This window comes from Monodon monoceros, unplaced genomic scaffold (genome assembly GCF_005190385.1).
Source record: "Monodon monoceros isolate NGI ecotype Baffin Bay Population unplaced genomic scaffold, NGI_Narwhal_1 Super_Scaffold_4, whole genome shotgun sequence".
Classification (NCBI taxonomy): Eukaryota; Metazoa; Chordata; class Mammalia; order Artiodactyla; family Monodontidae; genus Monodon; species Monodon monoceros.
The window spans coordinates 44,413,511-44,430,203 of record NW_021703781.1 but is presented as its reverse complement, the minus strand read 5'-3'; the positions used below and the strand labels follow the sequence as shown (position 1 = coordinate 44,430,203).

At 35.5% G+C, this 16,693-nt stretch overlaps 1 protein-coding gene across 4 annotated transcripts in view; it reads right to left on the bottom strand.

The window, feature by feature from the left end:
- Positions 1 to 16,693, bottom strand: part of MINPP1 (multiple inositol-polyphosphate phosphatase 1) — a 95,711-nt gene that overhangs the window by 46,788 nt on the left and 32,230 nt on the right. The window contains exon 5 of one of the 4 annotated variants that reach the window (XM_029201052.1): positions 2,264 to 6,178. The exons of 2 other annotated variants lie outside the window; for them this stretch is intronic. In XM_029201052.1, coding sequence (XP_029056885.1) covers positions 5,785 to 6,178 — 394 coding nt within the window. In that variant the 3' untranslated portion in view covers positions 2,264 to 5,784. Of the gene's footprint in view, positions 1 to 2,263; positions 6,179 to 16,693 lie in introns of those variants that run through there. One more of the 4 variants, XM_029201055.1, reaches the window with a different exon arrangement.

Below are 16,693 nucleotides of genomic sequence, written 5' to 3'. Positions count from 1 at the left end.
TGCAGCCACTGCAGAACCATTAAACAGAGGTAAGGACAGAAAGATTGAAAAAAGGAGAAAGAGGAAAAGGAGAAAAAGAAGACATAAATAAACAACTTCTTTGGTAAACAAGTATGCCGAAGACATTTCAAACAAAAAGAAATCTCACGCTAAAAAAGAAAAACAAACAATAAAATCAACAATGAGAACATGAATTCATCCCTGAAAAAATTAATTTTATGTTACAGAATGGCAAAACTCTAAAATAAATGTTTAGAATGGCCAAAGAGATAAACTGAAGATTAACTTTCATTTTAAAAGAACAAAAGATAAAACAAAAAGAAATAAGACAGGTAAATATGAAAAAGAACCAATTAGAAGTATTGGAAATTATTTTTAAGTAGTCATGAAGTTTTTAAAAAGTAGTAATAAAATTAAACAAACAAACAAAAAAAACCTCACCAGATTGGATAAACTCTAGACTAGATGAAAACAGTAAGGAAAATTAGAAAGAAGCATTGAGAGACAAAGGTTGAAAAATATATAGAAAAGCTGTGAAGAGCCCTGAAGGATCAATTTACAGGTGAACAGATTGAAAGGATCCAATATACATCTAACAGGGGTTCCAGAAGAGGAGAATGGAAAAATGGCAAAGAAATATGTTTAAAGAAAGAAAAACTGAGAAGTTTCCAGATCTGGAAAAAACCATTAGTTTTCAGGTCTACCTTCTCATACTAAACAAAGACAATCCCACACTTACATTTCAGAATATCAAGGATAAAGAAAAAGATTTAAAGCTACTAGAGCCTACAAATCAGTACAAGAAAAAAGGCAGGCAAACCAATACGAAAATGGGTAAAAGACTAGAACAGGCACTTCACAAAAGAAGTTATGTAATGGTCATTTGAAAATGCTTAATTTCATTAACCATAAAGAAATGCGAATTAAAACCACAATGAGATAACTCAACACACTACAAAAGTAGCTAAAATGAAAAAGATGGATAATACCAACTATTGGTAGAAGGTCAGCCATATGGCACTTTCACATACCATTTTTGGGAGTATAGATTGGTTCAACTTCTTCAGAAAATTGTTTAGCCGTAACTACCAAAACTGAACATATGTGGACCCTATGGCCACAACTAGAGAAAGCCTGCGTGCAGCAACAAAGACCCAATAAGCCAAAAATAAATAAATAAGTAAATTTTTAAGAAGTGGGCAAATTATTTGAACAGGACCTTTATTAGTGAAGATATATGAATGGTGATCCTCTAAAAGACTTAGAAAGGAGAATCTGAGAAGATGACAGTGATGGCATGATTTTTTAACTTTTCCCATCACCTCCCATCACCTAAAAAAAGAGCAACAAAAGTTAAAAAACAAAAACCCATAGACTGTATCTGCAACACAAGTTGATGAAGCATCCCTAAGAATTTCCCAAACTGAGAGGGTGGAAGACAAACCACCAGTTGCTACAAGGCCCATACCAATAAGCACCATCTTACTGGGAAGAAGCAGAGGGAAGCAGTAGAGTAGCTGATGGAATGAGGGAACTCCCAAGTCACTATAGGTACTCACTGGAAGTTTAGAGGGCTAACTGCTGTTGTGCAAGGAATTACTACCTTAAGCTCTGAGAGGACTTGAGCAGAGGGGCCCTATGAACTCTCAAAACTCACCAGCTGAAGCTCCCTTCTGGAACATAACTTTGAGAAATATCTCCTGGGAATAAAAATCCATATTAAACATGATAGAGACAAAAAGGGTACAGGAAAGAGAAGGCCCAGATGAAAATGGGGGCAGGAACAGAATCAGGAGATCTCTGAAAGGGCAAGGAAGCGCACTTCTGACCGACTCCACCCTCCCCATCCCCTGATACCCCAACCAAGGTTCAGGAAAATAACTTAGTACTAGATATGTAGGAAAATCTCACATATCAGTTCTGAGCCATTTAATACCACCTCCCTAAGTACCCTGTAAACAGAACACTAAGGCTGCAACTCCTTCCCTACAATTTTGTTTAAATCTGCTGGTTAATTCTACTAATTCAGTAGAGGAATATTCCCGCTTGTTTTTTGTTTTGGCTCATTCAGATCTCATCTCAATTATTTCCCAGTTCCGTAGTGGCCTGTGTTTTAGTCATGTCCTGGTCTTCTGACGAGTCATTGTCCCAAGGACTCCACCTCTCTCTCTCTCTATCATAGATATGGTTCACAAGTACATATTTTACATCAAAATTGGATTTTCTAAAAAAAAAAAAAAAAAAAAAATTGGATTTTCTTCCAGAATGAGAATATTTATTGAAAAAGTTTCCAAAAAGCACCCACATTGTTAACATTTGGTCAAGAGACAATCAGAACCCCAAGGTTAGTGGAATGAACTCTAATGAAAACTGCTGAGAGAATCAATAAATCCCAACTTAATCTTTCATATTAGCTATTTCATAAATAATGTAAGATAAATATTCTAATGAAACATTCTTATTATACTAGGAGTATTATTCAATTTGGAAGGCTATCATTCTAATGAACAATTATTTGTTCTCCCAGTAACACAAACAAAAGTATGAACATAAACTGCTTGGGTCTAAATAATGGTTTAAAATCTGGGAATATAGTACATGGAAGATGTTGAACTGAGACTGGTTTTAGAAGTAATAAATTTAAGAATCCTTCTATCGTAAAATGTATTATTCCAGTAATGATAAAATAGTTAAAGTTTTAGAAATTAACTTCCTCTCAGGTTGCAAGGTATGAAGCTCAAACTACAAATTTTTTAACTAGAAGAATATGACATCTTTTTTCTTGCTGTGGAATTTTCTCAAAAATACTGTCTCTCTCCCTTTCTCTCTCTCTCTCCTCTCTCCTCTCTCTCTCTCTCTCTCTCACACACACACACACACACACACACACACACACACACACACAGACCCCAATTAAAAAATAGCTTAACAGATTGATGTGAAGGTGCTTAAGGGTAGACTGGGCTGATAGGTTGAGTGGAAGAAAATGCTTGAGTGAGAGAAAAAGAATAGTTAGGAGAGAATTCAGTGACCTGTGATTCTATGAGAATTAAGTGATTGGGTAAGTTAAGGAGAAGAGCTAGATACAGGCAAATTACACTGTAATGCAAATATTTATTTTCAGCTTACATTTGGCAGAACACAGTCCAAATTCCAAGGATCATTAATGAATTATATGAAATACCACCTTAGAGAAATATATTCCAAAAATTGACACTTATAGATTCTGGTTTGGTTGTATGTAACTCCCAAATGTTTAAGGGCGTGCATCAATTCTGAAGTTTATAAAAGGAAAGCACTCAAAGCTATCATAAAAGTTAATTTTGCCTAAAAAAAACGAAGCTCCTTTTGAGATCAAGATTATATAAAAAAAGAGTTTCAAGTGCATGATTATGTGTCGGAGAAAAAAAACTTCAAAATGATAAAATGACTATAAAAAACAGTAAATACAATGCACTGCACACATCAAGTTGTAGACTAGACAGAAAAATGGCTAATGTCCACAGGCTATTTACTAACTGACCAAAGTCTCAGAACCGATAGCGATTAAATTTTGGCTTGACTGAATAATTTGGTCACCTATCATGAATGAACTCTTGTTGGCCAAAGATTATTATTCAACGTTCAACTTTTTATACATCCTATCCTAGAAAAGACCTTTTGCTTTTATCATGAGATTCTTCAGTTTCAGGCATTTCCTAAGTGAGAATAATAGCACCAGAGTAATGTCACAACCTCTGTAACATTAGGGAAAATGGACCACACTTACCCTCTATCCTGAAATATTTTACATACCAAGGACTACAACGATAACTATATAGTTCTATTTAACAATAAATTAAACAATTCCTATAAAACTTTAATAGTCTATGAAAAGTTTATGAATCAAATTATTTAATGTTCCAGACATCAAGTAAATTTATTTTAAGGTCTTTTAAGATAACCCCCTTGAAAGAAAAACTAGGTTCATTCCACTTTAACATGCCCATAGACTTAGTCTAGTGTTTGTACATAAAAAGTACACAACAGGTATTGATGAACTGATGGTGTTAATCTAAGACAAGTGATCAGGATCAAGAAGTCTTGAAAAACAAATATAGCAATTAAAAGAAATCAATTATTCAAGAATGATACGCACAGTATAAGTCCATTTACAGAAAATTTTAAATTCCCACAACAATACTACAAGTTTTCAGAGTCAAGCATGCAATGGAGTGGTAAATACTGAACTTCATGTTGGTGGCTACCTCTAGGCAGCAAGTGAGGGCAAAAGCACCAGGGAGGCATACAAAAGTCCTCAATTCTTCTTATTTGGATCTAAACCGAATGATATAATGTTAATTTTGATAAAACAGTATGATGGGTATGAGTGCTCATTACACTGTTCTCTTCTTGTCTGCCTAATTACAAATTAAAAAAAAGAAAAAGATTAATACCAGACCTTTGCAGGAACAGTCAGCAGTGTATTGATGCATCAGTAGTATTTATCAGCTAATCATCTATTTTATGAATATCATTCATTTGAAGATCAATGATTACAGACCAATGATCTATGCATCTTCTTTTATACCTTCAATATATAGTTGTATCACTTTTTATTTAGATTTTTAATAAAACAGATTTCAATTTTTCTCTAATAAGTGAAAATCTGAGGAAACTTCTATTAGAAAAAACTTTCCTTATATTGCCTGATTTAGTCAAAGCTGCTTGAAATGCTAGCCTGTTACCATCAGTTACTGATTGTGTATCAATACGGAGAGCAGAAAAGACCTGGTAGTAAAGTCACAGGAATTCTGTTTATTATTATAGCAAACATTTTCCTGGCATTTGACAGAACTCCGAACCATTTCTTTGAAATGGGTTCATATCTGTGAAACTAAGCCCACCAGTAGGAAGTCTTTCTTTACAGAAATGAACAAAAAGGAAACTAAACCATCAAAAGATATATTTCACATAATAGTAAAATATAAAAATACAAGCAAAAATGACAAAATTTTTAAAAAAATGCTAAGCAATGGATTTAAGAAACTTTGATTCTATTCTTCTGTCTTGTTGCTAATGGTCCTCTTTGTTCTTCCACTGTTACATATGTGAAACAGGAATGATAATAATTAAAGAATGGCTTTGCAAGACTTACTAGGAGGTTAAAAGGAATTATTGAAACAGTGTTCAAATACTTTATAAATACTATTAACAAAGATATTTATTATATTTTTGTCTTCCTTCAGTGAAGGTGTTCTTTTAAATCAGACTCTGTTTATTAATATCGTTTCGAATTCTCAACTAGAGAGATGTTAGCTTTCTTTCAAAGCGATACTCCCAGTGAATCATAATAGTTCTGATTAAGAAAGATGATACCAGAACTGTGCTACCTGAGGAAAAGAGAAAGAACTGCAGCACAACTGGCAAAGTTCCTAGACTTAGTCCAATCAAGTTATGGACTGTCCAACTGACATAATATTTTGTTACTCCAACTTGCAAGTATCATCCTGAAATCACATTCTATCTTAGTGTGAGTTTTCTTACATAAATATTTAACTTCTGTAAATGTTTGTAGTGCCACTTATCTTTTTGAATAAATCTTTTTCCTTTAAGAGAGCTGCTCCAGTGAAGAATCATTTCTTACACATCCATGTCCAGCCTCAAAAAGAAACGTTTTTCTTTGAAAAGACAGAAATACCCAAGTAATGTTAAAGCTTGCTGTAGCCAGGGACTGCCCACCTATTCCAAGCATGGGATCACTCCCTGGAGATTTCTGATGAATTAAAAATGTTTTCCAGTTACTCATAGCTCATCAGATGTGTTCACCTTTGGTAGTTCACATTCTTCACTGGTGTGACAACTCTGAAGGATGTCCTTGTAGTGGTTCTTCAGATCTTCATACAAAGAAACAGTTTCTTGTGAGTGAGCCAATGGTAACACCTTTTCATTCAGTAACATCTGCACTTGGAATTCTTCCTTAGGAGTCTTAGCATTTTTACAATGGTAAAGCACAAATATTAGGTTTGAGGCATAGGGTACAATGTGACCACTTCGGAACTTCCGATGCATTTGCTCCTTGTAATTGTAAGCTGTTAGGGGCTCCTTGTCTTTGAAGTAGCCCATGAGAGAAAGCAGTGGAAGAAGGGTCTCTGCATGACCAAACTGAAGGATGACTGGAGAGGAAATTGGTTGAGAACTTAAAAGAGAAGTAGAGAAAAAAATACATATAAACATATTTTTACATACAAAATAATTTAACATAATAGCTTTTAAACATAATAGCTATACTTAGAATTAGCATACAACTTTATCATCTCTTTGTAATCTTTATAACAACAATCTACATAACAACAATATGGCTGAAATTCTGTGTGGCAGAGAACTGAACTTTTTTTTTTTTTCTTGCAGTACGTGGGCCTCTCACTGTTGTGGCCTCTCCCGTTGCGGAGCACAGGCTCCGGATGCTCACGCTCAGCAGCCATGGCTCATGGGCCCAGCCGCTCCGTGGCATGTGGGATCTTCCCAGACCGGGGCACGAACCTGCGTCCCCTGCATCGGCAGGCGGACTCTCAAATACTGTGTCACCAGGGAAGCTCTGAACTTTTTATAATAAAAGTTATGTTCCAAAATTTTAGAACACTGTAGTATTGTAAACCCATCTAAAACAGTGAGCATACACATTATTCTTTAAGTTTAAAGAGAGTGTTGAGTCTTTTCTTGTAGATTAAGGAACTTGAAGTTGATATGCATTTCAAAACTGCATTGCCTGTCTGTGAAGGACTGGCCCTTAGTAAATATTGATTACTCCTTGGAGCTCATCTGAATAAATTTCATATGTTATTTTATCTTTATCTAGGGAATAAGGACAAGCACTATTCAGTAAATTTCTCGGTTAAAACCAAGTCTGAACAGTGAACAGTAATGCATGTTATTCCTCAATGTTATATAAGACCCAATTTGGGCACAAAATGTGGAAGAGAGCTACAAAAGGGTAGAGACATAACCTATTCTAGCTCATATACTGTGTCTGTGGTTGGGAATGGACTTTATACACTGCCAGAAACATAACAACTTCCAACACCATGAGCTAGGTCACCTTTATTTTTGTTTTTTCCAAGTTTTCTACAATTTTTTTCTGGTAAAGGCTTCTTTTAAAAGCAGCAGCAAATGACTGTTTAGCCTTCTCTCAACTTTTATAAAAAGAATATGACTATTGTTCTTAAATATAATTCGTAAACCTATTCAAACACAGTTAACCATCTGACTTCTTGCCACCACCCCAACACATTAGGTTCACATTTTCTGGGAGGACAGCAGCATTTGCAGCAGTTTTTGAACCTTCCTAATTCCTCACATAAAAACAGATGGAGTTGGGCTTCCCTGGTGGCGCAGTGGTTGAGAGTCCGTCTGTCGATGCAGGGGACACAGGTTCGTGCCCCAGTCTGGGAAGATCCCACATGCCGCGGAGCGGTTGGGCCCGTGTGCCATGGCCGCTGAGCCTGCGCGTCCAGAGCCTGTGCTCTGCAACGGGAGAGGCCACAACAACGAGAGGCCCGCGTACCGCAAAAAAAAAAAAAAAAAACAACAGATGGAGCAAATGGACAGCAGATCCCAAACCCAAGGGAAACATTCACAACATAACTTTGTGGAAAAGTATTCTCCATGAATCATCAATAGCCTCAAGACCTGCATATTATCAGTATCAGTGTAGAAGGAAGCAGAGAGAAGCATGTAAGAGATCTGAAAACTGGAGAATCCCAAACAGCCATCGGGTATTCACTGGAAAGTGCTGTGGGCCAATTTGAGATAGCAGCTGAAATTGGGAAGGGTTTAGGTTACTCTAGTGTGTGTGTGTGTGTGTGTGTGTGTGTGTGTGTGTGTGTGTGTGTGTAGAATATGTATGTACTGATACTATATATTAAATATGTATGTATATATATAATGACAATAGTAATACAGATTGATTTTTTCTATATGCCATAAACATACAACATATCATTACTATTTTTGCTTTAGGTGATGCTACCTTTTAGAGCAATTAAAAATAGAATAAAAATTATGGTAGACAGAATTCTAAAATGACCTCCAAGAATTCAGCCCCCTGGTGTATATACCCAGTATAATCCACACCTCTTAAATTGGGAAAGACCTACATATATCAAGATATCACTTGCATGATTATGTCATATGATACGGCAGAAAATATTTTGTAGATGTAAATAAGTTTCCTACTCATTCGAGTTTGAGTTAATCAAAAGGAAGATTATTCTGGGTGGACCTAGCCTAATCTGGGTAGGTTACTGAAAGGGGATGAAGTTTCTGAGAGATCTTCCTGCTGACCTGAGAGCGGAAACAGCCATGTTGTAAACTACGTATGGAGGGACCACATAATGAGAATATGAAATTGGCCTCCAACTGCTAAGAGCAGACTCCCGCTGACGAGCAAAAAAAACAGGGACTCAAATGCTTCAACTTCAACTTGGTGAGTGCAAGGGAGGACTACCTCTAGGCCTCTCCTGGGGCTGCAGAAATCTAGCCCTTATGAACTCTCCAAACAACTGCTCCAAAGTTCCACTGAAGGACAGAGGCCACACTAAGGAGAAACTGCTGGGAGTGGGGTCAAGACTGAGCAGGAGAGGGACCACAGAGATAAAGGAAAAAGGAAGCCCAGATAAAAGTGGGGGGAGAGGAGCAGAGCCAGGAAGCAAGCTACCATATTCCTGAACAGTATACACACACACACACACACACACACACACACACACACACACACACACACACACACACACACACACACCAGAAAAGGGAGCTCTGTAAGGTTAAAAGAGCAACCTGATACAGCCTTCTTCTAAATGTTGAGGAAAACTAAATTTACATTATAACAAGCAACAGAAAAATAAATAAGAGAATAAGGAGCAGAAAAACATCCCTACAGAAAATAAAACTATACTAGAAAAGTATACTCAAAAAATACAGAGAAACATACTATTTCTCAATTATCCATTATTTTGAGATTAATATTCTCTAAAAGGTGTGAAATTTAAAAACCATTCATCAGCAGGTGACTGTAAGCCTCTTTTCTTAACTGGTATACTTTAATTAGGTCATCTAAAGTACCTAAAACCTTTATTTATTTCCAAGCAGTATCTCCTTAAGTCCAAAGTTCTAAAGCAGTACCATTCAAACCACAGTTATATTTAGTTTGACTGCATAAATATTTTTACATCTTATAATATTTGTCAGTATTTTAAAAGTGGGAGATTTCAAATTCTTAAAAATCCAGATTTGTGGCTCCTCTTAAAAACCTGAAAGATCTGGCAACATGAACTCCTAACAAGGCAATAATCAGCTGAACAGGAATAAGGTTTACCCTCCAGAGATGACATATACCTGTTGCACAGGACATATATCATTTCACGTTGTTTAAGATAGGATGGATTCGTTTGTTTGTTACTTGCCTTGCCCCTTCATATATTTGACTATAAATAAGCCAAAGCCACTGCCATAATGTAAATATAATGGAATTTAATAGTGACAGAAGTTAAAGAAAAACATGTAATATAAAGATACTGGTTTGTATTTTAAATCTTCTAGCCATGAGGCAGTAAGTGCAAAGCCAGGAACAAACCTCAGCTCAATACTCTACTATTGCTCTTTGTAAGGTTTATTAGGACACATCAGAGTTCAGGAAGGAGAGCAGCAATACCCTCACTGTCTCACTGAAAGGCTTAACTGTCAGCAACTCTCTCCTCTTTTCCCCACTGGGGAACTCCAATAAACTGGGAACAATATATAAGGCAATATATAATATAAAATATTCTACTTTTAACATGTAATTAACATAAAAATTATTAATAAAACTATTTTATTCTTTTCTACTAAGTCTTTGAAATGCCGTGTGTACTTTACATTTACAGCAATCTGAATTCAGACCAATCCCATTTTCAGATGCTGAATAACCGCATGTGGCTGGTGGCTATTATGTGGGAAAGTGTCTGATAGACAGTGGAGTAAACAGCCTTACCCTACCTACCTGGGTTTCAAAAGTCAATCAAATAAAGAGAAAATAGAAAAAAAGATAAAAAACAAATAACAAACACACATATGAAACAAAAAAATGTGTGTTGGGGAAGAGAAGAGACCAACAGGGCTATGTACAAATGATGAGTTCAAAGTCCTATTAACTACATCCAAGCTACAGAAGAAATTAAATCTAAGCTGTTACCCAAATTTAAGGTTTAAACCTAGGGTTCCTTAGGTTTATATAAAAAGCAATAAATCCCATTTTCTCTTTTGACTGCCTACTTTCAGTCACATATTAAAATCAGCTATTTTTGAGAAGAAAGTCGAGAAAAATTGTGCTTTAAAAATGCTTATTGGGAGTTTTATGGGAAATCAAATAACTTTATATATTAGATTCATATAGGAAGCCAAATCAACAAAAATAAATGACTGTCTTCTGCCATATGATCTACCTAAATTAAAAAAAATATTTTAGAATTCCAAGCAATTCTCAATAGGAAGGAAAAATGCAATTTAAAAAATAAATGCCATGAGTATCATCTTCTTACTACAGATCAATCTCCATTACAGAAGGATGCAATATACAAAAACAGTATGTTTAAAGGTCTGGTTAAATGCATCTATACAATAATGATAACTAAGGACAAGGAAAACTACATACTAGAGGGTCAAGACTAATGTAGCCTTCCCCAAAACAATCTAAACAACTAAAAACATCAATTTACTCAGAGATCCAAATGTGCTTGCAGAAAATAGTAAGCAACTTACAATTTTGTGTAGGTTATATATTTCTACAATAATGCCAAATATAAAGAAGGAGAAATGAGCACAATTTCACTCATGATTATTTTTTGTCTGCCTTTAACCTTTGTGCCTTAAAGTGTCTTGCACAAATAGCAGATGCTGTTGCTACTTCAGAAAAAGAAGTTGGCTGATGTTGCTTGTATTCATACAAAAAAAGCACTGGACAAAAATGGATGTGCTCAATTTTCTGAAACATAAAGAACAGACTTTTCAAAGATCCATTCTGCCATTTGTTTAGATGTGACAGATACTAGCATTCTCTGCCAAGTGCCAGGTACCATGCTAGTTTCGCTTTTTAGAAGAGGGAGGAAAGATGAGAAAGGGGGAGAAAAAAGGTGGTAAGGTGAAAGAACAAAAATAGAAACAAAACATATGCCTGGTTCTTGCAGATGAGAATTTGTCTAAGTGTTAGGGGAACCCAGAGAAAGAGAGTAAAATCACTCTGAGGAAGAACTGGACGGACTTTGCTGAGGAGGTGGCGTTTGAGCTGGATCATGAATACATTCCTATGAAGTCTTATAATAGAAATGCTGCCCGTTGTGGCTTTAGTAAAGTGTAGTATCTGGTTTACCCTATGATGTAGATATCATCATCCCATTTTTACAGATGAAAACACTGAGGTGAACTTACTTGCCTAAGTTAACTCTGAACCATCAATTAAACTCACTAGAAAAAATACTATGCATTAAATTCATAGGAATAGATAATATAAAAGATTAACCTAAATCCTTTCAAAAAAATATTAATCGTCCTCAGCCTGATTCTTAAGTTCAATTTTTCAAAATTGTTTTTTTTTTAAAAAAGGGCACATCTGAAATTATTTAATTTTTTAGCTTGAACTTGAATACAGGAATACTATAAATTGAGTTTCACGAATATAATATACACACAAAAAAATTCACTTGGAAAAAGCTCAATGCCTCTTATATAGGAAAATATTTGCATAACTGGACTGGAGCAAATAAGTTAGGAATTTAGTAACCCAAGTTTACTTTCAAGCCACTGCTAATTTAAAATCAATCAAATCAAATAAAAAAAACTTAGTACAAATTTAAAATCAATTTCAAATCAAATCAGTGGGGGGGGGGCTATGAAAACATGGCATTTCAATATACCAGCTGAGAAAAACCACATTGTTAGTGCTTGGTAACAAGGCCCCTGGCGTACTAATGTAAATTGGGCAATTTAAAAAATACTCTTTAGCAACATGCCCTTTGGTGAGAGCACATGTTAAATCCTACAGAATAAGAAAATGGACTATCTCTTAAACAAGGCATCAGTTCTTCTCCAAGAATGTATAAAAGGCAAAGATTACATTCCCCGGGTTTTTAACCTGAAATAAATATGTGATAGAGGATAAACAAAAACAAAAGACAAGAAATCTTGCTTCAGGAACACACTACATGACTAACTGCTTCCTAAAATTTGAGACACCATGTGTCTATTATGAGCTTATGGAGACCATCTTCTCTCAATAACTCTGAGACACTCAGTACAACATACTCTCCACCATGAATTCAGTTTACTGAGTAATAAAGGGTGTATGCATCTACATTTTTATTGTAGCATGAAGAAAGGGAATATGTCAACAAATGACAGTTCTCAGTTTCAGAGACCCAACATCTAAGCCAAATACTTTTCAACTCCCATTAGTAAGTACTAGCTATCTGGAACACTGTACTGAGGTTGTATCCAGATCCAATGTCATCTACTTCTTATTTCCTAAACACTTTCTTTATATATGAACATCTTCTCCTTGCCAACCAATCTCCCCCTCTTTATCTCTCTCATTTCCCAGACATAACTATTTAAAATCACTTTGCCCATTTCTAAGACACCTGATTACAAAATACAGCAGCAGACAATGCTTCAAGTTTGTATCAGGATGCATGATTTCTTGTTTTTTGACAGCAATATCACCCCTGGTCAAGTGTATTACAAAACAACACAAATATATATATAAAAAATATATACACATATATATGTAATATATTATATATATATATCATACAATCACCTGAAACAAACGATCACTTTAAGAACTATGTGTAAATCATTCCTAAATGTATGTACACAAATCTTCATTGAGCGCAGAATAAGAAGACACTTAATTGGTTTGGTTTACATCTTTTTAAAAAATTTCAAGGAATATTATTAAAAATCTGGCTTAGAGAAATTTTATCTCACAGGGAAAGAGCTTATAAAATAGAAAAGAATGCCTTATGATACTTTGTAAAATATGCTATCAACAAGAACATAAAACTGAAACTCTCACATGGCCTAAAAGTTATCTTTAAGCACTTAACATGTTTCATACAATTCTAAAAATCTTTCTTCTTGATTTTTGCATTTCAAAAAAAAATTCAGAGATCACTAAATGTGCAGGTTGGATTTTAAGGGTAAGAAGCAGAATTTAGCACGCTCCTAAATAAGTTAAAAGATCAAAAAAAAGTAATTTTTCCATTAACTCAAAAAGTATTCCCAATAAATAATAGCTCAGAATATAAATCACTTGCCTCAGACATAACTGTTTTTCTTCACTATTTATTTTTCCTAGCTGATTCAACCTGGTAATCCTTAATGATTCAAGTGTTAAAACTAGAATAAATATAATAATCTTCTTCAAGGCTCCCTAAGAAAGCAGAAGTAAAACACCTACCTCATAATTATGAGGTATAAAATTCAAAAGAACTTAGCTAATAATTTTTCAGTCCTTTTAAACTACATACTTTAAATCAAGGGCCTACTTACAGCTAAGAATGCCAGAATGCTAATAAACAGTGACTAAGCAATATGTAAACTGATTTCTACTTTACTGTTTGAAACTCAACTGCCAAAATATCAAATGCTGGGTATAAAAAAAACAACTAGAAATTTCAGTCTGCAGTCTGTAAGGAGCTTAGAAATTACAATTCCACCCTAACAGCAAAGAGCTGAACAAACTGAAAAATCAACAATTCTTCTTAGATCCATCAGAGAAGTGAGGTCACAGGTCAAACCGCTGTCCCCCAAATTGGAGAGAGAGACAGGTAGATACAGAGAATCACAATTTACAGGAGCAGAAACCTCCATGGGAACCATGCCAGGGTCGGAAAACCTAAACTGTAATTGACAAATTGCTAGAGGCTCAGTGTGGACAAGTCTAAGTTAAAAACTTCAGGGGACCAGGGCTTCCCTGGTGGTGCAGTGGTTAAGAATCTGCCTGCCAATGCAGGGGTCACAGCTTCAAGCTCTGGTCTGGGAAGATCTCACATGCCGTGAAGCAACTAAGCCGTAAGCCACAGCTACTGAGCCTGTGCTCTAGAGACCGTGAGCCACAACTACTGAGCCCACATGTCACAACTACTGAAGCCCACACGCCTAGAGCCTGTGCTCTGCAACAAGAGAAACCACCGCAATGAGAAGCCCGTGCACCGCAATGAAGAGTAGCCCCCACTCGCCGCAACTAGAGAAAGCCTGCGCACAGCAACAAAGACCCAATGCAGCCAAAAATTAATTAATTAATTTAAAAAAATAAATAAAAAGTAAAAAATAAAAATTTCAGGTGACTAGGCATAGTGAGGGGAGTGAACTCTGCCAGGTCCTCAGTGAATCCCCTCTTGCTTCTGGCAGGGAAAGGATAAAAGGAACCATTTTGAAATAAACCAGAGCTTTCTGTTCTTCTTAACAAGGCCTGCCCTCAGGAGAAACTATTTCACCAGAGTCTAACCTGCTAGGGGGTTTTATCAGAGCCTCGCCTACCTGGGAGAATAGAAATACTCAACTCTAGCCCCCTCTAACTCTCCTGTGTCATCTATGGAGGAGAAGAAAACTGAGAGGCACTGGTGAAGTTCACTGCTTGGGGCACAGGCTCATCAAAAGCCTGAGACCTAATCATAGGACTATAGAATGCTTCCCTTCCCTCCACACCTTACCACTATATTACTAAAGGCCTATTTACCATAGTTCCTCTTACCCAGTACATCATGTCCACTTTCAACAAAAAAATTACAAGGCATACTGAAAGGCGAAAAACATCATTTAAAGAGACTGAACAAGCATTAGAACCATAGTCAGATACAGCAGGTATGTTAGAATGATCAGGCCAGGAATTTTTAAAAAATATAATTTATCTGTCAAGGGCTTTAATGGAAATAAAAGCAGACAATATGCAAGAACAGATGAATAATTAAAGAGATGAAATTTCTAAGAAAGAATCAAAAATAAATACTAGAGATCAAAAACACAGTATAGAAACAAGGAATATCTTTGTAAACCTGACACAGATGAGGAAAGAATCTCTGGGCTTCAGCATATGACAACAGAGACTTCCAAAGCTGAAAAGCACAGAGAAAGAAGACTGGAGAAAACCAGAACAGAATATACAAGAACTGTGGGACAATTACAAAAGGTTTAAATTAACATATATGTAATGCGAATACCAGAAGGAGAAGAAAGAGAGACAAGGACAGATGAAATATTTAAAGCAATAATGAATGAGAATTTACCCAAATTAATGTCAGATGCCAAACCACAGATCTAGGAAGAGAATATTGAATGGACAAATGCCAAAAAAACTATATCTACACATATAATATTCAAACTTCAAAAAATTAAAAATAATGAAAAAAATTTTGAAAGAAGCCACAGGAAAAAAGCACCTTACCTATAGAGGCACAAAGATAAGAATTACACCTGACTTCTCTTCAGAAGCCATGCAAGCAAGAAGACAGTGGAGTGAAATATTTTTAAGTGTTGAGAGAAAAAAAAAACCCAACCTAGAATTAATGTTGAGGAGCTCAGAGCTTTCCTGCTAATATAAGGTACAGGCAAGAACGTTCCCTCTCACTACTGTTTTTCAACATTGTACTGTAAGTCCTGTTTAATGAGAGGAGATAAGAAAATAAAAGGTATACATACATATCGAGAAGGAAGAAATAAAACTGTCTTTGTTTGCAAATGACATGATCATCTATCTAGAAAATCCAAAGAATCAACAAAAAAAACCTCCTGGAATCAATAAGCACTTATACCAAGACTGCAAGATACAAGGTTAATATACTAAAGTCAACTGCTCTTCTATATACTAACAATAATCAAATTTCCATTTGAAATTAAAAACACATTACCATTTACACTAGCAACCCTAAAAATGAAATACTTAGGTATAAAATAACAAAATACGTACAAGATCTATATGAGGAAAACTACAAAGCTCTTATGAATGAAATCAAAGAATAAATAAATGAAGTGATATTCCATGCTCTCAGATAGGAAGGCTCAATATTGCCAAAATGTCAGTTTTCCCTAACTTGATCTATGGATTCAACACAATTCCAATCAAAATCCCAGCAAGTTATTTTTGTGGATATATTCTAAAGTTTATATGGAGAGGCAAAAGACACAGAATAGCCAACACTCAATATTGAAGGAGAAGAACAAAGTTGGAGGACTGATACTACTCGACTTCATGACTTACTATAAAGCTACAGTTATGAAGATAGTGTGGTATTAGTGAAAGAATAGACAAATCAATGGAACAGAAGAGAGAGCCCAGAAATAGGCCCCTGTAAATACAGTCAACTGATCTTTGACAAAGGAACAAAGGCAATACAATGGATCAAAGACAGTCATTTCAACAAATGGTGCTGTAACACTAGACATCCACATGCAAAACAAACAAACAAACAAAAAACATCTAGTCACAGACCTAACACCCTTCACAAAAATTAACTCAAAAAGGATCAGAGGCTTAAATGTAAAACTCGTAGAAGATATAACATCAGAGAAAACCTAGATGACCTTGGGGATGGCAATAACTTTTCAGATACAACCCCAAAGGCACAATCCATGAAATAAATAATTGATAAACTGGACTTCCTTAAAATTAAAAGCGTATGCTCTA